We start from the raw sequence: 26,522 nt of genomic DNA, 5'->3' as shown, positions 1-26,522 counted from the left end.
GCCGGAGTTAGGGAAGTGAACAAAGAAGTATTTAAAAAACCACTTGGAAGGGAAATACTTCATATACACGTTGTGGATCACCAACCTAGATTATCTATGTCGAATGATTGGAGGCCTACTCGAGTTAGACGAGAATAGTGTGAAGAACCAGCTAACTTCGAAGTCACACCTCGTGGTCACCACCTTACGTGGACTACCTCAGTGATGTATCAAAGTACCATAGATGCCTTAAAGATTGTACAACGGAGAGGACGAAAGTAAGACCGCTACCGTATGGGCCAGTCCATGGCGTACGATTAACTGATGCACGTTGGTTGTCCTTGGCCTTGATGAGGATCGATGATTTGTTCGATATTCAGTGACCCAACTGTCGGATGATTTGGCTAGGGCTCAGTGGAATTTCACTGGCCCTACAACGCTCTTTGATATTTGAGTAGTAGTTGGCTAGCTGTCTAGAAGTAATAAAGTCCTTAAGGACTAGCAAGACCTAGGGCAATACCAAAGTTCTACATTGCCGTTTCTTATGTGTATATATTCGCAGCTACGACTTACAGTTCTCATCGACATGGAATTTAATTAAATTTGATTTTTCTTGAAAAATAAGATTCACCAGCTAGTTTTTGTAATGTGGCGGATCCCAGCAGCGAACTTGTTCAAAGTTTCCAAGAGCATGACAAAAATATATTGATAGCATAAACTGAAGTGACGGGTAGCATTTTTAACGAACTGGGGTATCAATTAACAAAAAGAGATAACCGTTGTTACGGAATGAACGTTACTCGTAAGATTTTTCTGACACAATAACCACAAATGTGTCCACTTGATGAACAAAGGTTCCTCTGAAGGTTGGTAAGTGTTGTGGCCAAATTTATTTTTTCGAAAACATCATCAATTTTATAAGTTTGAACCAACTGCTTCATCTGGCGTAATCACTGATACCATGTTCGTTACCTAGTTCGCACTCATGTAGTAATTTCTGCAACTTTTATCCGATAGTGAGGCACATTGAATAATAGCAATTTTTAACTGACCATACGCTTCCGACGCAGGAACACTGTCTATAAGCTCGGATACCCCATATGCTTCTTCGGTCGACAGAATTCCAAGTGCGAAAGAGTATTTCAAACCCTGTGAACGTACGTTACCACATGTGCAAGCCAAATACGTGGGTTCAGTCTACTGAATGGCAGCACATTTATCAGGTTTAAGTTATGCAACTCCACTGAGTCGTCACACTGAATTACTCCTCCAGGCCCAGATAAACACATGCCGAATATGCCAAGAAATCACTACCAACAGGAAAAGAAACGTTGAAATGTTTGTGTGTTAACTAAACATTATAGTTTCGTAGAAAAATGAAGGTTTTTGGTCCCATACAGACAAATAATAGTTGTTGGACATAAATATGCTTACACACAAGGAGTCACAAACAAAAAAAGAGAATCCGTTCTTAACCTTTATCGTTACAAAAATCGTTTGATATACATATCATAGCTCATTAAAACTGAAACGATGATATGGCTTGGAAAAGCTCATTGGATAATTTATTAGGTCTTAAAAAGTTTCTTGACATAAAAATTGAAGGCTATAGTAAACACATGGTTAATATTTGCTCGTGAAAAATATATTGGATATTGCATGTCATGAGCCGGGTATTTAAAGCTTTTCTACACACCTTGATGTTCAGGTAAGCTATCTGCCCAGATCTTCTAGTAAGTAGGTTGTTTGATGCCCAATAATTTTCAGCATAAGAGAATCATAACAGTACCTTTCTGGTCGCCCTTAAAGCTAAATATAGTCTAACATGCTAGGTGATCCTGTGATCATCTCATCAAAATTTCAGTCTTCAGTAATAGGGATAGTAGGTTGGTGAACCTGTATTAATCCTGACACATTGCTTTCCAGTGAAGGTCCAGCTTCTCCTTGAAAGTATTCACTGATGGGGCCGATACCACTTGTTCGGGTAAGGCGTTCCAATCATTGACTACTCGATGAGAAAAACGGGACCCCACTTTAAGTTTATTAGATCGTGGTTTATGAACCTTCTTGCTATGATCTCGGAGATTATTAGTGCTGAAGAGAGCAAAAAGATAAGACATATTAGTACCGAAATCATAATTAAAGATACGGAATGCCAGTATAAGGTCAGCTGGTGTCCTACGATACGACAAGGGAAAAAGATTTAGGCGTTTTAAACGCTCATCGTAAGGGAGTCTAGAAAGACCCTTCACTAATTTCGTTCCTACACGCTGGACACGCTCAATGGAGTTAGTATCATTTACCAGACATGGGCTAGCTGCTTGGATACAGTACTCTAAATGTGGTCTAACATATATGGGATATAAAATTCGAAACGTTTCCTCGTCAAATGATTTGAACGCTCGGTGAAGTGACCATAACACACGAAAACCTTTGACAGCGGCTGCTTTGCAATGCGTAGTTGTTTCTAAATCATGACTTAATACTACTCCTAAGTCTTTATGCTCTTGAACGCAAGGAAGAGGTTTACCCTCAATAGTGTAACAGTAACTATTATCGTGACCGATGTGCATTAGTACACTCTTCCTAGCATTGATTTCTAAGCCCCACTCTCGAGCCCATCTAACTAAATCGTCTAAGTCAGCTTGAAGATCCAGATGATCAACCTCACTTTTTATTGTTCTCCAGATTTTTACATCATCCTCAAACAATAATGTCGACGACCTAAGTAACAGCGGTAACTCGTTAACCTAGAGAAGGAAGAACAGAGGGCCTAAGATAGTGCCTTGGGGTACACCACTTCTGGCCAGCTTCCAATCGGATAGCGTTCCATTGACCCTCACTCTCTGTCTGCGGTCACATAAGAAATTTCGGCGAGACTCTAATTTAGCGACGAGCCAATCAGAAGCGTTTGAGCAATTTCAAGGTCACGGAGCCAAGTTCAACACGCGATGCTAACATACGGTCGGTTCACAGCGGATTTTAGAGAGGAGGTGATTAATGAGAGGTTAAAACAGATGGGACGGCGAAACTCTAATTTAGAGACGAGCCAGTGAGAAGCGTTTGAGCAATTTCAATTATTAGCCAATCAGGAGACAGTATAAAGTAAAAATATATTACAAGAAAGTAATGAATTACAGTGGATATTCTTCTTTTACATGAGTTAAAAACTTGTTGAGGTTTGATAAAGGCTCAGAAGTTCTGAATTCATAATGCATATTGTATAGAAACTCGTCCATAGGGTTAGGGTTTGGGGTTAAGGGTTAGGTTAAGGTTAGGATTAGGGTTAGATTAGGGTTTAGGGCTAAGGTTAGGGTTTAGGGTTAGATTAGGGTTAGGTTAAGGTTAGGGTTTAGGTTTATGGTTAGGGTCAGGTTAGGGTTAGGGTTAGATTAGGGTTTAGGGTTAGGTTAGGGTTAGGGTGCTAACATGCGCTCGGTTTACATCGGATTTTAGAGAAGAGATGTCTATTGACAGGCTACAACCCTAACCACTAACCCTATGGACGAGTTTCTATACAATATGCATTATGAATTGAGAGCTTCTGAACCTTCATCAAACCTTAACAAGTTTTTAAATCATGTAAAAGAAGAATATCCACTGTAATTCATTACTTACTTACAATATATTCTCACTTTATACTAACTGTCTTCTGATTGGCTAATAATTGTCAAGGTCATTTAAGATTCGTTCAAAGGTCGTCGCTAAATTAGAGTCTTGCCGAAATTTCCTATTCACTCATGTACAGTACCTATTATTCCGAAGCTCGTGAGCTTCTGCATAAGACCTACGTGTGAAACCTTGTCAAATGCTTTGCTAAAATCTACGAATATCACATCGACAGACAGACCGTTATCTAGGGCTGCTGTCCAATCCTCCCTCGCAATAAGCAAGTTAGTCAAGCATAAACGCTTGTTACGAAATCCGTGTTGCTCAGGAGCTAACAGATTGTGTAAATCTGTGTGGCTTAGCAACCTAACCCGAATTATTTTTTCAAGTAACTTAACGGCTATGCTAGTTAGACTGACAGGTCGGCAGTTAGATACTATCTGTCGCTGACCGTCCTTAAATATAGGACTAACTATAGCGTCCTTCCAATCTCTGGAGAGTTAAGCGAGTGAAAGGGACATGTTGAAGAGTGTCGCGAGCGGTTTTGAAATAATGTCCGCAAGAGATGACAGCAACTGTGGATGTAACCCGTCAGGGCCGGGTATCTTACCAGGTTTGAGGTTAGTTATCAACGGAAGGACAGTTTCCTCACTCACCTATACAGATTCAATGGTTGGTATCTCAGTGTGAGTGGGACAAGTATTTGTTACAATAAACATAGAGAAGACTTCGCTAAAATAGTCTGAAAAAGTCTCAGCTTCTGCTCGATCTGATTCAGCTAGTGATTCTGAATTTTCGTGTAACAGTAACGGGGGAATACCATCACTACGTTTCATTCGCTGTATAACATAGGAAAACAATCGTTTCGGACAAGTACGGCTATCATATACTAACTGTCGTTCGTAAGTGGTACGATATTTGGCTATGGTTTTCTTACAGATATTACGGAATTTTTGGTACTCGCGCTTAAATGGTGCATGATCTGTCAACAAGAATAAGTCCCAGAAATGTTTCTTAAGCTTTAACAGCTTCCGGGTTTCCTTATTAATCCATGGAGGGCAATGTGATAGCTTACGTGCTGACCATGGGATAAACGGCGACGTTACGAACTCGAATGTAGCCTTAAACTTATTCCATTCATCTTCGATCTATCCATCCGCGTCGACCGACCAATCAGTCGAGATAGCACAGTTTCTGATTGCCGGAATATTGGCTCACCAGATATTAGGACGGGGTGGGGCAGTTCCGAATTGTATACCATGTGTCCTAAACTTAAAGTGAATTACAACGTGATCACTGTTCACTAATGGGGGAAGGTGCTGAATATCAAAAACATCCTCACAGTGGTGGGTGAGGGCAAGGTCCAGCAGTGACGGATCATGATTGAAATTAATATGTGTCGGTTTTGTGATACATTGTACAAGTGCAAACTGAATAACGGTAGATAAAAGGTCGCTATCGAAACCAATACCTGGAGCTTTAAGTTCTATCCAGTTGATATGCGGTGCGTTGAAGTCCCCGATAATGAGACAACATTCTGCCACACTCCAAGAACAGATGTGTCTTAGGATAAAGTCGTCAGCAAGACAAAACGAACTACGGTATATTCCCCCTATAGTCACTAACCCATTTCTAGATTTAATCTTACAACATGCTACCTCATATGTGCCACTGATATGAGCCTCCGATATGGTTGATTGTATACGGAAGTGATTCCTAGCGTATAATATTATACCTCCCCCCTTGCGACTTAAAACTCTGTCACTTCTAGTACAGATATAGCCTGCAATGATGGGAGAACAATCTATTTCTACAGTGAACCAAGTTTCTGTAACAACGATTATATCGGGACATAATTCATCCACCATCAGACTTAGCTCGGACGTTTTGTTTCTAAGACTACGAGCGTTCGTGTAGCACACACTTAAGGTGTTTTGACAATCAATCGTTCTACCCACACAGGCCTCGGAAGCATTGGCTTCCAAGACCTGACTACTCGGAAACCCTTAATGGTAAGGTTATTTTCGCCATTTAACTTGCGAGTTCTCAATTCTGTAAGAGCATTCTTCCACTTGATTCAATCCTCAAGCGGCCAATCTGGTCGAATACGGATATTTGAGTCACGAGTTTTTGGTGCGTTTTTCAATAATATGTCTCTTTCTTCAAAACTCCCGAGAACCAGCTTCAGGATTCTTCTTGGTTGGGTCTCGCCTCCAACCCATTTACCAAGTCGTATTACTTTTGTAATATGTACCCCTGAAACCTCTTCAGGTAGTACATTCCTTACCACAGAATCCACTAACTGCAGGTCATGTGCATGTCTTCTAGCAGCGTCGTTGTCTTTCGACTCCTCTAGATTCCAAATAATTAAACTAGGGAGGGGTTTAGCTTCTTTTGAAACTGTGTTCACAGCTTTCGACCGTGACGTTAGATCCTGTGTTTTAACTACTGGTATCTTACGATTAGTTTTTATTGTCGAGCCATGTTGGTAGATGCATACTACTTGGTTGGGGTCCGCGTGACTATCGTAACCAATGGTTGGAGACTCTTGGTGACAATGTTCAGAATCGGTCACAATGGCGTCGGTGTATACACTCTCTGTCTTCTCTTAAACTAAGAGATTAAAATCGCTTCGTATCTTTCTTTCTACGAACTAATTCTTTCTTCCTGTACTATATCCTTATTGCAATCTTTCTTTTATATATTACCACCTCTGAATTAACCACTTATATGAATCCGGTGTCCATTTTGTGTTAATGAGGTATGGCAACTTGGACCGATGCATATATGTGCCTGGTCCTACGTTGTGGCTGACTGACTGACTGATTGTCGAGCGAGTGACTCACAACAATGTTAGACGAAGCTTTACTATGGGACTTTGGCGGGGTGGTCTGAGAGTCCACCAAGGACTTATCAAGTAAACGGTCATTAGTTTTAGCTGTCTTTCCTACTCTCCTGCGTTTCCGTGTCATCCATATTCCATCAGTCGTAGCATCCACATTAGAACCACTCGGGACAGTAATTGTTTTATCTGGGTCACCGGTTGCTGCTGTAGCAACATGGTCACCAATATCTAATGAGGTGTCACTCATTGGGACTAATTGCTTCCTGGATAAGCAATGTTTTGCTCGAGCAACAAAAACTACAAAGCCAATGAGAGTTGGGCTTTGAGCACCTTTTATATGCAGTGGGGCTTAATCGGGTGCACATCTTATGGAACCACTTATTACACTCATCACATTGCATCCCTTCCTCCACGGGAAATAAACAATATGGTTGTCCACATTTATGAGCAGATCTAGCCATCTTGAAAATCAACTAGAACGGTGACAAAAACAGGATATGTAAAAGGATTCTCAAACCTTAACTAAATAAATCAAGTAAAAGTCGACCAAGTATGCTTCGATGCAATAAATACACAAAAGCAAAGTCGAAACACTCAATACAATATCACTTTAACTGGGGTAGATGCAGTTAAATTGTAAGCAGTAGTTTTGATGCGTAATTTACGATTAAAACAATTAATTAACTCAACGAGAAACAATACCACTGTCCTTTTAAATAGAGCGCTAAAAATGATGGGTTTTATGCTAGAAATCTTAACATATTATACACATTGTGTATCTATCAGTTATTTTTAACCCGTCCTACGAATTTTGTGTTGTGCAATCGTGACCGCTCACATATAAGTATACTTACGCCTGTTACTCACAATGCAGCGTAGGCCACCGACCAACATTCTCGTTCAAAATTTTCCAAAACCATCATTTTTAAGGTAAAAATCAACAACTTTTTAAAAAACTTAGAAAATTTTCCGTAAATTATTGAGGGGCAGCATTAATGGGGCTCGATATTTGTCCTAGAGCTATGTATAAGGATGTCCTTACAAAATTTACGATGTTGAGATTCACTTCATAGTCAAAATTTATTTACTTACATGAAATTGTAGCTCACGACTTATATGCCTAACTGATTGGTTGTATTTAGGGGTTGCGATCGGACGTACGGCTATCAACTCAGATTCATGTACCTGTAAATTAATGATTTTGCATTTTGTATAACAATGAGAATTCAGCGACTCTACTTGTCATCTGCTCCTGTATTTCCAGCGAATAGGTCTTACTTGTCCGAGTTGAGATGATCGGGAATAAGAAAGTACTTAAACACACAAAACATTTGGTGAAGGATGTTCTGATAAATAAACAGTATGGAAATATGTGGTGGGTAAAAGTTTGCTACCCTCACATTTAAAATAGCAACCTCCAATGTCGAAACTACTCTGACCTTCCCAAACTCAGGCTTTAGGTTGCGTATTCTTGATTTTAAATAAAAATGATCAAACCATTTCTAGTTATACGCTTTAATACTTACGGAGATCCGTCTGTAGCTACTAATACTGCTATTACCTCTACTATGTGTTCTGCCCTGATTATTTCTCCTGCCTAAGCTGATGAAGTTTAGCAACTTAAACTGGTGTGCATATGTACCAAGTCATATATATTTATTTGAACACAAATATTGGTACAAATGGGCACCGAATACATATGCGCCACACAAGTCAGTTGATTTGTGTGTGGGCGTCCAGGTCGAAGTAGGTGGTTTTTATAGTGGGCCACGCTGGAGACTTCAACCTAAAGTCCTAATCCAAAGGCATTGAAGCAACGTCATGAGATACAGTCCTATGGTAGCCGGTGACCAACGATTGGTTCATACGCCATTTGTTCCTTCAGGATACTGGAGCCCATGCGCACCATTGGTTTGGAATCAGGGGTTTCAAACTCCCTAGGTGGACTCTCCGTGTCCACCAACCCGGGTAAAGCGCCGGACACTCGCTTTTCGTTTTCTCAATTTCGTAAACAACACCCGTAGTGCGAGAAGGCAGTGAGTAGGACTTCCCTGGTAGTGGTTGTGTGCAAGCATTTTGTGAGAGAGGGAGAGGGCTGACTCTCCCCACTCTCGACCGTACTAGGGTATCTAGGTTTGACTGACATAAAGCAAGCAGTAATTTCAAAGTTACCACATTACTTATTGCTTTTACCCTTTTCATCTATTGCTTTCTCTGCCCGCCAGCATTCGTAATCAATAAGTAAAATTTTCGTTTGGCTACGCATGAGTTCTTGTCGGCTTTTACCATTATCTAGTCCCTCTGGACAGCTTTATAAACAGCTGTCAATCCAGTAGGTGCTACTGATATATACTGGTCCTTCATAAACTTTCGATTTAAGCTGTTGGCAGATATTACTGCTTTATTTACAGTTGTTTAAAAATCATGCCAAGTTGTCTCTTCATAAATCCCCGTTTGTGGACCGACTGGGTGCTTCGTTAGTCTTTCCCTAACTTCGTTCGTGACTTTTTCACCTTCAAATTTAGCTTCAAGTGGCTGTCCTGTTGTTGCTTTTTTCATCCGGTAAGATTCGTGGAAGCGCAGTTTCAAGAAGCCTGTTTCAGCATTTTACAAACTCAGTTCGTTAATACTGGTAACCCGTTTGCAAGAGATGGAAGATACAGAATGGTCGACAATGGAAATCGAGGAATACTGAGAAACGAAAAGCAGATTATTAGTGGTCTGAAAGACCATATATATATATTCGGTCACTGGCTACCACGTAATTTCACCTCCCTACATTGCCCAGCTGCCTTAACTTTTCTCTTTTTGATCTCCTCTTGTCCAACTAACAGGCCTATTATGTTAAGACTTCAAAAAAATTTCACCCAGTGTTTTATCGGGTGGTTACGATTGACAAAAGTAATCATGTATAATTTTTATACACCATATATAGTAGGCGACAGTCTTCAAAATACTTCGGATTTAAATTTAGTCTTAGTTGATATTCAGGAGGCAAGTCTGCGATGTTACGATGTCAGTCACTCATTTACAACGTAGGATCAGGCACAAATATGCATCCATCCAAGTTGCCATACCTCATTAGCACATCAAGATGAACACTGGATTCATAGAAGTAGTAAATTCAATGGTGGTAATATATAAAAGAAAGATTGCATATAAGGATATAGTACAGGCAGAAAGAGTTAGTTGGTAGAAAGAAAGATACAAAGCAATTTTAATCTTAGTTTAAGAGAGGACAAAGAGTGTATACACTTACACTATTGTGATCCATTCTCAGCCATGTCACCAAGAGTCTCCAACCATTGGTTACGATAGTCACGCGGACCCCAACCAAGTGGTCTGCATCTACAGACATGACTAAGACTAGAAGTTAGTGACTTCAAGCACTGGTGCCATGCTTTGGTTTGGCCGCCCCTACACTAGTCAGCATGCGCGTCGTGGTAATCAGTGTTCATGTATACATAACCCAACCATCTCAGTCGATGAAGATTCACAACCTCGTCAACTTATTTACCATCACTCCCTAATACCCTGCGTCTAGCTTCACTATTACTTACCCGGTGATCCCCGCAGATGCGAGCAATATTTCTAATGCATCTGTGGTCAAATACTAGTAACTTACGATTATCTTCAACTCTTAATGGTCACTTTTCGCAGCTGTAAAGCAGAATAGAACGAACTGTCGCGCAGTATACTTGTCCCTTAATTGATAGACGGACATCTCGCATTCGCCATAGGTGACGTATGTTGGCAGAAGCTGAAGGAGCTTTCCGAATACGTGCTGAGATTTCGTCAGACATGAGCCTATTATGGCTGATCAGACTTCCAAGATAAGTGAGGTTGTCAACGCGTTCGATTACTTCACTCTATATCTTTAGTTTAGGTGTTGATGCAGGCCAGTCTTGGAGCAAAAATTTGCATTTAGAGGAACAGAAACGCATTCCAAACATTTCGGCATTGTTACTCAGTGCTACCAAAGAACTGCATTTTAATGAACGAAATACACCCATTATGACATTAAATAAGAAGGAAAGATTAGTTCAGCGAAGAGTTCTCTTTTCGGCGAATTCATTTTCAAAGCTGTACAATCGCAAATATATATATTTATTTTTACAGGGTGATAATAATACTAATAATAAACTTCTGTTATACATGGTGACAGTGAGGTTAAATAAACAAAGGTATTAGAAAAATTTTTTTAAAACAAGGAAAGTTTAATAATCGTTTGATAGTTAATGGCTTAAGTATTCATCGGGTAAGGATGGCTCAGCATGATAAAATAAAATGTTGAAACAGAGATGAAATGTAATCGGAATGGTCGTGGAAATAAAAACAAACCGGTTGGGAGTAGAAGATTTGAAGGGAAGATGGAAGGTGAAGCAGGTGGCTGTAAGGGAACAAGAGTATGAAGAAAGAGAAGAATTTTAATACACTAAGACCATGGTAGAAGAAGAGGTTGTACCAGTCTCTTTTGTACACATAATTCTGGTTTTTCAAAGTGTATGGCTATTGCCTCGGCAATGCAAAGAAGATGCAGTCCAATTGTCTTAGGAAGACTTCTACTTACCTTGTAGGTGACTTTGAACGCAGAGTCTGTCTTGATTGGGTGACCTGTGTTCACAAGGTGTTCGATTATAGAACTTCTTATTGAGCCATTGCCTCCTCTTTTTAGCCACGCCGGACAATGTTCTTGAATTCTTTTGGATAAAGTACGCATCGAACGACCTATATACCTAGTTCTACAAGAGCAGGTAAATTGGTAAATGCACAATGAGTTGGTCAGATGCGATAATTTATCTTTCAGATTATTGGTGAACAGTGATCGGCTGGAGAATAATATTCGCAATGTTGCTGCGAAGAATGTTCTCTTTAAAGAATCCGAAATTCTCCTCTTTAAGATATATGCGGCTCTATCACCTTTGAAGTCGATGTTCATGTATAAAATTTTCTTTTCTACTGTAGTTGTTTGTGGTTTTGGCATTTTCGGCTTCATGTTCTTATCAATGAATATAGAAGGATATCCGTTTTTGATAAGTATCTCTTTTAAAAGGCTCAATTCTCCCTCTACGACCTCGGGGCTACATATTCTTCGTATTCTTGTGGCGAGAGTTATTATTAATTTTCTTTTTCGGCTGATGAGAACCCAACTGTGGAGATTTGATAGTTGACCATTCCACATAGGTTTCCTGTAGATAGCTCTTTTTAAAGTACCATCTTGTTTTCTTGTCATATCTACATCAAGGAAGTGAATATTTTGTTTGCTTTCAACTTCAAGTGTGAATTTTATTGATGGGTGACAATTATTAAATGTCTCTTGGTCCATTACTGGCAGATTGCTTCATGGCCAGTTTAGAAAACAGCCAACTCAAAAGAATTATAGAAAACCTCAACTTGTATAATAGGTATGTGGATGATATCTTTATCATTTGTGACAACAAATGTAACTTAAGTGATCTCCTAGAGACATTTAATAATTGTCACCCATCAATAAAATTCACACTTGAAGTTGAAAGCAAACAAAATATTCACTTCCTTGATGTAGATATGACAAGAAAACAAGATGGTACTTTAAAAAGAGCTATCTACAGGAAACCTATGTGGAATGGTCAACTATCAAATCTCCACAGTTGGGTTCTCATCAGCCGAAAAAGAAAATTAATAATAACTCTCGCCACAAGAATACGAAGAATATGTAGCCCCGAGGTCGTAGAGGGAGAATTGAGCCTTTTAAAAGAGATACTTATCAAAAACGGATATCCTTCTATATTCATTGATAAGAACATGAAGCCGAAAATGCCAAAACCACAAACAACTACAGTAGAAAAGAAAATTTTATACATGAACATCGACTTCAAAGGTGATAGAGCCGCATATATCTTAAAGAGGAGAATTTCGGATTCTTTAAAGAGAACATTCTTCGCAGCAACATTGCGAATATTATTCTCCAGCCGATCACTGTTCACCAATAATCTGAAAGATAAATTATCGCATCTGACCAACTCATTGTGCATTTACCAATTTACCTGCTCTTGTAGAACTAGGTATATAGGTCGTTCGATGCGTACTTTATCCAAAAGAATTCAAGAACATTGTCCGGCGTGGCTAAAAAGAGGAGGCAATGGCTCAATAAGAAGTTCTATAATCGAACACCTTGTGAACACAGGTCACCCAATCAAGACAGACTCTGCGTTCAAAGTCACCTACAAGGTAAGTAGAAGTCTTCCTAAGACAATTGGACTGCATCTTCTTTGCATTGCCGAGGCAATAGCCATACACTTTGAAAAACCAGAATTATGTGTACAAAAGAGACTGGTACAACCTCTTCTTCTACCATGGTCTTAGTGTATTAAAATTCTTCTCTTTCTTCATACTCTTGTTCCCTTACAGCCACCTGCTTCACCTTCCATCTTCCCTTCAAATCTTCTACTCCCAACCGGTTTGTTTTTATTTCCACGACCATTCCGATTACATTTCATCTCTGTTTCAACATTTTATTTTATCATGCTGAGCCATCCTTACCCGATGAATACTTAAGCCATTAACTATCAAACGATTATTAAACTTTCCTTGTTTTAAAAAATTTTTCTAATACCTTTGTTTATTTAACCTCACTGTCACCATGTATAACAGAAGTTTATTATTAGTATTATTATCACCCTGTAAAAATAAATATATATATTTGCGATTGTACAGCTTTGAAAATGAATTCGCCGAAAAGAGAACTCTCCGCTGAACTCTGCATTTTATCAGCGTCTTCACGAAACATGACTAATATAATTTGCGTATTCTTATTCGATAAGTGGACCTCCTGGTACGGATCAATGCACGAGAATTTAGTCGACGAGAGCGTTATTTCCACCAGTATGTTTATGATGAAGTTGATCAAAAATGGAGATAGTGGACAGCCTTGACGGATACCACTTAAGGTTGCAAAATCAGATGACCGTTGACCATAAGCTCTGATTCGACTAGTGGTGTTCGAGTAAAAAGCCTTTACAAGGTTTGTGTACTTCTGAGGTACGTCTTTTAATGACAGAAACTGTCACAGAATCTCGCGGTCTACAGAGTCAAATGCTGCTTTTAGTTCTAAAAAGACCTCCATTGTCGTTCAGCGATAAGTATGCTTGTGTTCTAGAACCTGACGACTGGTGAATATGTAGTCGATGCAGCCACGACCAAGTCTGAAACCAGCTTAATTTTCTCGTGTTTGCAGTTCACGAGTCTTAGTGAGGCGACCGATAATTATTGACTCTAGTAATTTAGATGTTAGTCAAACTAGTCCCATTATTGTTGTCACAGGATGATTTTGACCCTTTCTTATACATTGGGATGATCAGTGATTGTGACCAGTCAGATGGGATTACGTCCAACTCCCAGATTTTAGCTAAAATATTGGTCAACCTAATCTGTAAAATTGGACAACCATCCTCAAAGTCATCTGGATCAGCTGCCCTTCCTCGTTGCAGATTAACTATAGCCTTTTGAACTTCAGCTAGATTTGGGGGACCTTCTTCAATGTCCCACTCACACTATCTGGGAATGATGGGTATTTGTAGAGTAGCTGAAGGCCAGATAAACTGTTCTCTAAAATGTTCCGCCCGTCGTTCTAAACGTCTGGACTTGGAGTAGATGAGAGTGTCATCTTTTTCCGAGATAGTCTCACTTACACTTGACTTATTAGTTCCAGTTTCTTTTATTAGTCTGTAAAGCTGTCTTGTGTTCCCTATAGTCGCCGCCTTTTCCATCTCTTTTGCTTTCGCTGCCCACCACTGCTCACAGTCGTTCCTTAGAGTTTTGGTTAACCTAGATCTGATTTGTTTACGTTCTTCATGGTGTTCAAAGCCTGATGGGATGAGTTTACGAGAATCCATCAGTGCAATACACCTTGAAGAAATCTATTGATTCTTTGTAACCCTATGGTTTAAATCACTAATAGATGTCATTGCTGTTTCCACAGCTGATTGTATATCTTTCCAAGCAACATCTGGGTCAGCCTCGTTTTCAGAACTACCTCAGTTGTTCCTGGAACCTACTTTTGGTTTTCTCGCTACTCAATTCAGTTCTAATGGGTCTTATTGATGTGGCTTTTTTGCGTCCTGTGAGGCGCAAGCAGATGCGTGCCCGTATTGGAGCATAGCTGGAGTCCAAGCAGGTACTCCAGAATGAGCGACAATCTTCCTTTGACCCTCTCCAACGATGGCAGTTGGCAATATGGTCTATTTGAGTTCATCGTTGGTTTGGTGCAGGGGTCTCCATTTTAGACGATGTCTCTCTTTATACTTATTGCTGTCATGTTGGTTGTCTGAAGGAAACAACTTACTACTGTCACACCTCTGTGCAGTCAGCAGTACGACTTCGCCTTCGGACCTTGGGTTTGTTGCTTTACGTTTTACCGCCCTTCAAACGACCTGTCTGGCATGGTAGGACTTTAAGGAACGGCTGTTCCAGCCAGTATAGCTGGATTGGTTCATCGCGATAGGCAAGCCCGACCACCACGTCAAGGTAGCGACAACAGTTGGGAAGACGGAGTTGGAAAAAATGAGATAAGACTCATTGTACTGTGCCTCCTCCACGGAAATCCGCAAATGAGGAGACACCAGAGTCAAGATGACTGATGCTTCAACTGTCAATTCACTTATATTGGTAGCCTCATCAACTTAAACGATAAAGTGTGATCAGTATGAAAGTCTAAACACCATAGTATTGGTTAATATTAGGCGGTCGTTAGTGTCAAATGATATGTCCCAAAATGCCCTGGCACAGCCGAGAGTGGGAAGAGTCAGCCCTCTCCCTCTCTCACAAAATGCTTGCACACAACCACTACCAGGGAAGTCCTACTCACTGCCTTCTCGCACTACGGGTGTTGTTTACGAAATTGAGAAAACGAAAAGCGAGTGTCCGGCGCTTTACCCGGGTTGGTGGACACGGAGAGTCCACCTAGGGAGTTTGAAACCCCTGATTCCAAACCAATGGTGCGCATGGGCTCCAGTATCCTGAAGGAACAAATGGCGTATGAACCAATCGTTGGTCACCGGCTACCATAGGACTGTATCTCATGACGTTGCTTCAATGCCTTTGGATTAGGACTTTAGGTTGAAGTCTCCAGCGTGGCCCACTATAAAAACCACCTACTTCGGTTTGGACGCCCGGGCAGTATCCCAGCCTTCACACAAATCGAATTATTTATGTGATGTATATCTATTTGGTGCCTCCTTGCACCAATGATTGTGTTTAAATAAATAAATAAGCGTTAGATGTTAAGCTACACTTGATCTACGATAGCTAAAAATGAATCCTGATTATTTAATACGAATATGCGGTAAGAGATTCCAAGTGACAACCTATCGAGAGAACCGATGTATATTTATTCCTGGTCCTACGTTGTAACATCGTAAGAAAATAATAATGGCATTATAAAACTGTTCACATCCTCTTACAAAGGAAGGTTTCACATATTTCCTTTGGGCAACAATCGTCAGTGTTGTCATATTCGTGCTTTATACATATCTTTTTTCTACCTTCCCTCTAACTGGGGTAACTTATTCCATATCGAAATGTCTTCCAAAATCATATACAAAGTTCGATGAAACGATTCCAAATAAGTGCAAATTAAATATTTGTAAACACTTGAAATATTAACGATCTAGAGTTCTGAGGTATTCGAGTATCGGAATCTGAATTATTTCAAGATTGTAGGTGCCTCATGTTTATAACTGCCACATTGCTCGGAACTAAGGTACAGGGCTTCCTGAATACTACCTCCAACCACCTGATACAAAGCTACTCTTGACTGTTGGTTCTTAATATTCATTTGTAAAGATCACTCAATGATTTACTATTACTTCTACGTACCAGGTCAACTGGAACTAGCGACCACAGAATGGATCATACCGATCCATTTTATTAGCCAGGTAGGTTGAGTAAGTAGTCCTCATGTTCCGTAAACACATATATTTGTTGCTGAGTACACTAAAATTCTAAACAATATATTCAATCTGGTTTGGCTTAACTTTCGAGTGTTTAGAACCCTGATACTCAATTGAAAGTATACTTTTACGAGGCTAGCAATAAGGATTTGTGTAATCGAATAATTAATAAGGGCTTTAGGGTAATAACTTTTAGTACGATTTTCCTTTTTGAAAAATATAATGAAGACAGAAATGTATGTAAATGGATGGAACTACTGTTCATGAGAATCTTTATGCTGACAAGTGATACATACTGGTTGCTTTTAACTTAGAAGTTAGTATCTCAAAACACGTAAAAAATGTTAACTCGGTGCAACCGCACAACCTAAAAGACGTGTCGAATTTCGGAGGGTTAGATCCGTTCTTCAAAAGTCTAACAGTCTCAAAATATTGTGGAACTTAAATACTTTAATATTCACCTTTTAGAGTTGTCTTTTCAAAATGGAAGTGTTACGTCCCCGAATTCGCTTATTATCATACACAAGCTCGGCCGGAATGTTATTACAGTAGTTATCATCAAGGGTCTTGTTTACACCAAATTATTTAGATTACTTGCTTGCTAGGAGTTGTGTGTTCTATGATTCACTCTATGATTTCTGTTTGTCATCTGATATTCACTCCATTCAGAAAGTGTAACTATATTTGATTCTCCTTTTTTGCTTCAGCACCATAAACAAATTCACTATCCTGGCCAACCTTTGTTTTAATTTAGATAGGTATGTTACGTGCTGACAGTCACTTAACAAAATTTAGAATAACGACCAATTTTTCAGACTTGAAGTGCATCAGATCAAGTTGTCACATTCTTCAAAAGTAGGTAGATAAAAAGTCAATAATAGTGAGTGAGCGATAAGAATATAGGTCAAGAATAGAGAGTAAGTTATAAAGTAACATAATATTCAAGACTTAAAAGATGCATTCTGAGCTATTTCACGTAGGATCTACTATTGCTGTTTGTTGTAGCCTACCTTGTCGCTAGTATTTTGATATATTTGCTACAATCTTAGTGTGTAAATTCACGAGAACTGTTTTTAGACTAAAGTTGATTGATGTTATCTGTCGAATTTTGTATTAACAGTCACAAGAATTTCTGGTCAATGGATTATTGTTCATTGGGACGGTAACATCAGCTGTAAAACAGCTGTTTCCATTTTAGCTGTTATTTTGTGTTCTACACAACTATCAATTAACAGTCATAAATAAACATTTTCAAGGTATTTTTACCTTGTGATGGCTGATGAAGGGTTGAAGGATTCTAAAGCTAATGATGGCCAGATAGATGACGATCGTTTAAATGAAGAAGATTACCAGGAACCGGATTGTCGTAGTGAAAACATATCTGAAGATATCACAGATACAGAGATCGAGTGTTTGAAAAAGGAACTGCAATCTGAGATTTCAGAGTTGGAGTGGGAATTCAAACAAGCAAAAGAGTCACTATACAATGAACGTATAATGCAAGTAGAGAATAAATTAAATCAAGCGAAAATGGGTACTGCACCTGAATTTCTTCATGTTTTATCCTTGGTTGAAGAAACGTATAAAATTCGATTACAGGTTTGTTATCTTCACTTTACTAATCATTCCTAAAACTATATCAAGATATGATAACAATCTTCACAAATAAAGACTAATTGGTCAAAGATAGTGAAGAGCTTTTCATTCCATTCTGACAATAATTAGTGTTATGTTTTATGAACTCTTTAATGAATTCAAAAATTTGATTGTCCACTGATAATCAATCTTATAAATAGTATATTTTAATACTATAACTAAGTTTATCGACCTCCGCTAATCTTATCGCCTCCTACAAAAGCTATCATATTGCACCGACGAAAGAGATCAACAGATGTTTTGGTTTCGTGTTTGTGTGATCTAACTGCCAATTTCCATTCTCAAATAAACTGATTATTTTCTCACTCATCTAATCTCGCTACATTTTTCAAACGTGATATATTTTTGCATTATATGCAACTGATAGATTAGAGTACACAAAAGTCATTATCATCACTAAGACACATAGTTTGATGGCTTTTGTAATAAGCAGTTTTATGCGTATTTCAAAACTTTATGTTATTATTTGATTCTTTTGCATTACATTCTTCATAATCTGTACATAAATAGAGGTGGTTGCAATGAAAATTTGCCATATATGTTTAGTAAGTGTATCTTTCCAATGCTCGACCCACGTGAGAAAAGTATTTCCACTTTCGGAGTCATTGTTGGACTCTGGAACGCTGCTAGCAACTACATCACAAGAACTACTTGAAATAGCGTGTGAACTCGCGTAGTGGGTGTTTAGCTGCTGCGTCAGTCTCCAATAATCGCATTTATGCATCGAGTTGTGCTTGCTATTGTTGGAGTATTCATATGAGCTGGTCATCTGATATCGGTATCTTGAATGTATTTTCATGTTATAATTTCTCTTATTACGACCCAGCTTCTCTTATTGCTTAGTATTCTTGGATACTACTTCACTCGACAAGCCTCCAAATCAGAACACGGTTGAACAGGAATGAAATTATATTCCAAATAACAAGGGTAGATGGAATTAGGAATTTCAATAAGGAAAACCTTAGTACATTTATAGTTTATAGAGTCTTCTCCAGTTATCCACTAGCGCTGATTAGATAAGAAATAGCCAGTCAGCGTGCCCCAGTATAATCCTACACGGAACGTGCTTTAATTCAATCTATATTCCGCTAACAGCGTAAATTATCCTTGTCGTTTTTCAAGTAGAAAACTATCGTCTGTCCAAAATTACACTGTTTCGAAAGTGTCATGGTTGGGATTTCATTGCTTGTAGGTTGTGCTAATTTGGGATTGGGAACTAACTAAAGTAGTAGTGTAGGTATTCGTTTAAACTAGTCAGATAATACTTTACGTCACCAAATTTTTGTATCTTACTAGATGTATTTTCGAAATAAAATAGGTCAACAAATGTAGTTGTACATTTAATTTGATCATTCAGAAGGGTAACTATTGTAAGTACCATATATGTCCTTGCATATTTTACAATTGTTATATGTGTATATCCGTGGAATAAGACTGAATCGCATCATCTATGTTCAATCAGATTTTCACATACTTTTTCAAATATTTCACAGTTTAAGGATAGAACGAACTTTTTTACGTTTCTAAAGGTGTCTTATTATGTTTTGACAGTATTCCCTAAAACAATCTTTTTAAGGTGGCAAAACATAGAATGCAATTCGCTTTGGAAATAACTAACAAAGAGTTGGATAACGAGTTACAAATCATTCAGTGTGACGTTAATGAGCGATTATTAGCAGCAGAAGAACAAATTCGATTAAGTCTTCAAGAGAGTTTATGTAAACTTCAATATGAACGAGCTGCTCACCAAAGAAAAGCTTCTAAAGGTGAGAGTATCGATCTGATTTACTCTATGGTGTATATATTTTGGAAACAATATTATTTAGCCATTTGTCAAAAAGTACTTAAAGTGTATTAAATGAACTGCACACTTCACCTCATTTAGTTTTCTTCTTAAACCCCGTCCAAATTATCATAACTTTTCAACGTTTACAGTCTCTCGCCAGTTAGTGGATATATTTGTAATACAAGTGACAGCATTTCTCGGTAGCAATTTACTTCACTATCAAACTAATAATAAACTGTATTTCGAATAGGTTATTATTTATTTGTTTGTTTTCATAGTACTTCTTATCCTGCCGTTATTTGGTATGGTAAGAATTTCGTAATGCCCTGATCCATATTTAGCCAATTACCATCGATGTCATTGGATTGTAGATAAAGAATATGTTTATATTATTTTGTAACAGCTAGTAATAAAACCGAAAAAAATTGTTGCGTTCTACCTTGGACTCTGCAAATAATTATGTTTACAATTAAGTTATTACTTTGCTTAAATTATTTCCTATAAGTTAGTAAAGAGTTGATCAGTCAGTCACTTGCTACGTTGGATTTAGGACATATGTGGGTCAGTTAAAGCTACTATACCCCCTTAGCAAAGTAAGATCGAGTTATCAGGACAAAACCCAGAGTAGTAGAAGTAAAGTGATAATGTCTTTTTAATATCTTTCTATTTGTCTTAAACGGTTTTAAAAGACATCATAACTAAGACACTTTTCTATTCAAACTATGTCAAACTGATTTCAAAATCAGTTTAACATTTCCGAAAAGTGGCATTAATAATTATCATTCGTTACTGGATCACAATGGATGTGACAACTCAGTATAAAATACACCATTAACTCCCCACTTCGTGTAATATAACGTTCTGCGAAGTTTGATGTATCTCAGCTTCAAGAATTAGGTGTTTAGGATTGTCATAATTGTCTGTGTAATCCTTTAATTTTTAATGCATTAAAATTGCGATTCAATTTTATTATGTAACGTTTTGTTGTCGGTCGTTGGGCATACGTAACACGTGTCCCAGCCATCTCAACTGATGAAGTTTCACTACTTCATCAATTGATTTGCCATCCTTACCTAGTACCCGTTTCCTAACAACTGTGTTACTTACTCGATGGTCCCATGATATAAGAGCAATGTTTGGAGGACACCTATGATCAAATACTAGTAACCTACGAATATCCTCTACTCTTACCGGCCATGTTTCACTGCCATAAAGTAGGACGGGACGAACTGCTGCGCAGTAAACGCGTCCTTTGGTTGATAGACGGATATCTCGCCTACTCCATAAATGACGCAAGTTGGTAAAAGCTAGTCGAGCCTTCTGTATCCGTGCTGAGGTTTCGTCACACACCAGACCACAAGGGCTGATGAGACTTCCAAGATAAGTGAAGCGGTCGACACACTCAACTACTTCACACCCTATCACTAGTTCTACGTTGTTACTGACTGACTGACTGATATAAATATAGGAAGGGATTGGTAAATCTGACGACAATAACTTTCATTTAGGTTCCAATCACATCGAAGTTTGATCGGAAGCAAAATCATATGTATCTTAAAGAGAGTAAGAACGAAGATTAGTGCAGAATAATATGAATTCGTTTTATTTCGTCAGGTTCTCATCAGCTGCTTACAACCTATAATATTTAAAGTCAACGTTATTACAGATATTGACATGCTTATAAATATGAGGGTGATTAGAGATGAATATGTATATCATGATGTAGCGAAATTGGAATCTTCACTTTTAGATCTTACACTAGATAAATCCAATGCTAACCATACAAACAAAGTGTCGAAGAGATGAAAAAAAAACTATAAAATGTCATCCTTGACCAAAAATTATTTAAGGGTTTGATTAGTGCACGTCATGGGTTATTTAATCAACATTTGCCAATGAAAGGGATGTGGCAAACCTTGTGAACTACAATATAGCACAAAACACGTCGAATCGTGTGGATTACCGCAAATTGTCAATATATTAAGGGACTAAAAAGCTTTAACTTGCTATTTTTCTGTTAGCTGAAGCCATAAAACATCACAGTTATACAACTCAGCGTTTAAACGAGAGAAAAATGACTACTATCCATACTGTCAGTAAAATATTTACTCAGTAATAAAATTGGGGAAAAATTGTCGAGTAGACTGTTATACTATGTATATTGATCGATTAAGACCATCTGCTGGATCAAAAACTTGACACCATGATATTGCCTACCTTGTAATGTTCGTTTTGTCATATGTATAAAATATACACATTTTTATTGGCACAATTTAGATTCGATTTTGTGTGAGGTAGATTAGTGGTGAGGTTATGCCTTACAATATTAAAGCATTTCTTGCACGGTATTAATATTGTAAGATTATCTTGCGACACAAGTTCTTGGATTGTAGGATTACATCTGAAATATTTTTCAGCTCTAATAATCCATCTGTACTCTAATGATGCACTTTATTTTAAATTAAGATATTTCTATTCATGTATAATTTAGATTCAGAAAAAGAATATACCAAGTCTTTTGATCAATATGATAATTATCTTCCTAGTCCAAATCTTGAACCTCGAAAGAAACCGGTTACACTATCCCCATCTACTCCAAGACTTATATATCAAATACCTGACAAAGATATTCGTTCAGATGTTGAATTAATTTTAGCAGCTGTAAAGGTAAGTTAAAATAAAGCTTTGTAAGATTTGAAAGTGTAAACTTTTTGAAATGATACTTATAGATAATAGATTTGTAAACAAAGATAAGTGTTCGAAGTTTTCTGAGCCTTGGTATTTATTATTATCATGTATATAAGTTCTTTTAATTGAAAAAAGCTAAGATGTTGCTCGAAATATTTTAACTTGATGGTATACATGTCGCACTCATCTAATTGATCCATTCCGACCAGTCTTATTGATCAGTACTTTAAAGCGATTTCTATCTTATAGTCAGTTTTGTTGTATGATTTGGCTTTACGGAATCTAAGATACAAGAAAACCCTTCAAATTTCAAAGATCCCAGTGTTAAGTACTTTACAAATCCCTGCGAAAACCTAATAACCTCTTAATGTTGTTCCGTCTTTTAATCAGTACAAATGCAAACTTTCGGTTGGTTAAGTGTGACTAAACTGGGTTGATTTCTTGGCAATTCGGTCTACGTATCTTGTTCAACCTAACCTTTCCTTTTATTATTTCCGTGGGTTAGAATAGTGTTCTTGTCAGCCCTTATAGTTGAAGTTCTAAACAGAACCAGATGTAAACACACATGGTTATCAATTGAACCTCTTGTTTATCTTTGAATTCCCTTGTACATTGATATCACTTGCTTAGGTTTTAACGTTTTTGTGTTTAATTTTCAGTAAAGAGCATAACAGCTCTCTGTTGAGCCCACTCTCATATTTTTTACTAATTTTCTCTATGGTGAATTGAAGTGTAGCAATTTAGACCGATTCATATTGAGACTAGCTTCGTGTTGCTTATTATTAGCTGACATCTGAGTTTTTAGTTTCTTATGTTTATCTTAAAAAATAATCTGAAAACAAGAAAGGTTCCGTCGCATCCCGCTCTCAGGCGTACAGTTGTCAGGAAATCTTGCCTATGGTACAGATAGAGCTTTTTCGTATGTCGAAGAGTAAGTACAGCGTACAGTCGTCTGTCCTTTCTTACTTGATGGATGTAAAATATCCGTTTCAGAGCAAGATGAAATCTAACTGATTTGGTTTAAAATAGGTCAATCCAACAACTTTTATTTTTAAATGCCATATTTCACAACCGAAAAGGAATAAAAATAGGCTATTGGTTATCATACTCACTCTTTACCAGAAGAATAAACATCTCACGTTCGCCAGCAATTGTGAAGGTTAACAAAAACTGAGTGGGTTTTATACTCATTAGGAGTAGTCGTCAGCACTAACCCATCAACAAAAAAGGGTTAGTAGTTGAGTCACACAACTTAAAATCAATGGGTTACGGGATTTACCCTGTTCCACCTATGTCACTGTAGAATCACTGGTAATCTTAATAACCCCCACATAAATGGAATTACCGTAGTAAAAGTTCAAGAACTTGTAATTGGTTAATGAGTTATATTAGATTTAATCAAAAATGTAGTCAATTCACCAGGATCAATGAGAAAGCAATGAAGCGCGGTTGAACTCCACTGGTCACAATTTCTCACTAGAACTCCGCGAATTCCATTTTAAACGTAGTCTTTAGTGAGCTCATGATTTTAGGCTTCCAATAGTTGTCTAGCTTAGATCGCTTCGTGATCTCAATAATAGTCACATTTTTTGTTACCTTTCTGTTTACTCAAATTGCTCAGTAATACTAAGTTTTCTGTAACTTATTTGAATAATGTACCGCAAGTAGTTTTGTTTTATACTTAGTATATTTTATTTTGTTGATATTTTTTCCGATTTTTTGTATAGAAATATAAATTAGCCTTTGCTATGTCACAGCTCAAAAACGAAAAGATAAAGTAAATACCAACGCTTATGTAAAGATGTAAATACTTTTTATCTCTCAGTATATTTTTCTTTCTGTAAGTTATGTAGTTTATGATGTGTGTGTATAATAAAAAAAGACTCAAAATAAAATGAACAAGTTTATACATCAATTTTTTTTCCTTTTATAAACATTATCTGGTTAACATTTACGGGTGACTACTGCTCACCAGTCAATTGTTTATGAAAACAGCACAAAATGAACATTATTTGATTTGAATACTTTTGTTGTGAATCTGTTTCATTTTTTGTGTTGCTCGTCAGTCGTTTGACACATAGCTGCTGTTACTATTGTGAATTATACCCACAACCGAGTAACTACTATTGATCATCGTTCATTATTTGCCTAAAAAGACTGTTTATAGTTGCGCAGGTCAATCCCATATAACTTTTAAAGTGGTCGTAGCTGACAAAGCAACTAATAGAAAGTTTACCAAAGCTACTTAGTAAGAACTTAAACAAAATAAAAATAACAGTACTTACAAAATACGATGAATTCATTGTACCTCGTCTGTTGTTCAGCTTATAAGTTTAGGTATTTCTAACTATTAACATTATGTTGAATTAGAAAGAGAGTTGTCAATCAACAACAAATAAGTTATTTGCAATGTAGAAGAAGTTAAAAATCGAAGTTTTATCAGGGTTTTCGGTGATAGTTGTAGAATATTCAAGATGGTTTTATTAGGAAATATGAAGGAAGTTTAGAAATAAGAAACATGATGTGTGAATTAAATTCACTAGATTGTTTGTATAAAGAACAAAATCGTGACAGAATAACATGAATCTAATCATTTCGTGGGTTCGTAGCTGCTTAAAACCTGAAAACAATAGTACTACTCATTAAAAACGAAACAAGTACACAAACTTTATATTGGAAATTGCTTAAATAAAATTGTTTAACATTTAATACAATAATTGTGTAAGAACTAAGATTTAATCAAACGTTTGTCTATTTGCAGTTTCAATGTATAATATTCGAGAAGAGCATGAAAACAGAACTTTTTCTAGAAACTCAAGATTTATGCTATAGCTTATGTAGTATTTATAAAGTATAAATTAGCTAAGTCTCAGAAGTAAAACAGAGAATATTAGGAATTGTAATTAAGGTCACGGGAAAGAATCCTACGTAACAATCTCATAAAAACGATGACAGCAAAGAAAAACAATGATGACTGTTTCTTTTTGGACGCATAAATTCAGTTTAAATCGTTTTATTGCTAAAACACGAAGTTTAGGGAAGAGATCTCTTTTCAACGAATTTATCTTCAAGCTATACCATCCTATATATACATATAATTTCAACCCTTTCTGAAGTTTGATTACAGCACTGTCATTTTTCTTCCATTCATAAGTGACTGATTTCAATTCATATCTTTCTTTATTACCATTAATCTAATATTCGTTGCTTCATTATACAATCATTTAATGTTTATTAACTCAATGAATTATAGTCAGTATTTCAATGTTCTTGAACTTTCCCTCTCAATCTTTATTTATCTGAAACAAGATATTTATTCGTTTAAAGATCCCCATCATATTAAAAGACTAATTTTCTATGACCTTATTAACTTTATCGGAATATTCGCTACGTCATGATACACATATTCATCTCTAATCACCCTTGTATGTATAAGTATGTCAGTATCTGTAATAACGTTGATTTTAAATATTATAGGTTGTAAGCAGCTGATGAGAACCTGACGAAATAAAATGAATCCATATTATCTTCGTTCTTGTTCGCTTTAAGTATATGTATATGAAATTTTTTATGTTGAAGTATTAGTTTCGTGAGGATATATGAACAAGAAATGACCGTGATAATACAGTCGAAAGGTTATAACACTAGGTTACGCAATATGAATAATAACAATGGACTTAATAAGCTAGTAAAGAACTGTAATGTGAATGAGGTAAAATGTTTTGTCACAATAATTAGAGGTAATAGATGTGCAAAAATAAATGAATTGATTTCATGAGCAATTATGAATAAAATCATGAGAATCTGAGACATAAGTAAGGGGAGAAATGCAATAATAATTATTATGTTTTTTATTGTCAAATAGGCAATTATATGTCGATTAAAGCGTAATACGCTGGAAGTTCCTTGTTTATTGATTATTTTGAAGGGTCTTGAATTATTAACATTATTTTCACTCTTGGGAATTTGTCCGTTTAGCCGTCAATTTGGGGGATATGTTCGAATATGCAGACACTAACTCTCCATTCTG

At 37.2% G+C, this 26,522-nt stretch overlaps 1 protein-coding gene across 1 annotated transcript; it reads left to right on the top strand.

Annotated features, from left to right (window-relative positions):
- The first annotated feature begins 1,530 nt into the window (after positions 1 to 1,530).
- BRMS1L (Breast cancer metastasis-suppressor 1-like protein) lies at positions 1,531 to 25,746 on the top strand. Its single transcript, XM_051214454.1, has 5 exons — positions 1,531 to 1,687; positions 17,483 to 17,961; positions 19,595 to 19,784; positions 22,296 to 22,471; positions 24,220 to 25,746. The coding sequence occupies exons 2-5, from the start codon at positions 17,635 to 17,637 to the stop codon at positions 24,271 to 24,273; spliced, it is 747 nt and encodes a 248-aa protein (XP_051067633.1). The 5' UTR covers positions 1,531 to 1,687; positions 17,483 to 17,634; the 3' UTR covers positions 24,274 to 25,746.
- Positions 25,747 to 26,522: the final 776 nt, after the last annotated feature.

This window comes from Schistosoma haematobium, chromosome 2 (genome assembly GCF_000699445.3).
Source record: "Schistosoma haematobium chromosome 2, whole genome shotgun sequence".
Classification (NCBI taxonomy): Eukaryota; Metazoa; Platyhelminthes; class Trematoda; order Strigeidida; family Schistosomatidae; genus Schistosoma; species Schistosoma haematobium.
The sequence above is the reverse complement of the archived record's forward strand: the minus strand, read 5'-3'. Positions and strand labels throughout refer to the sequence as shown.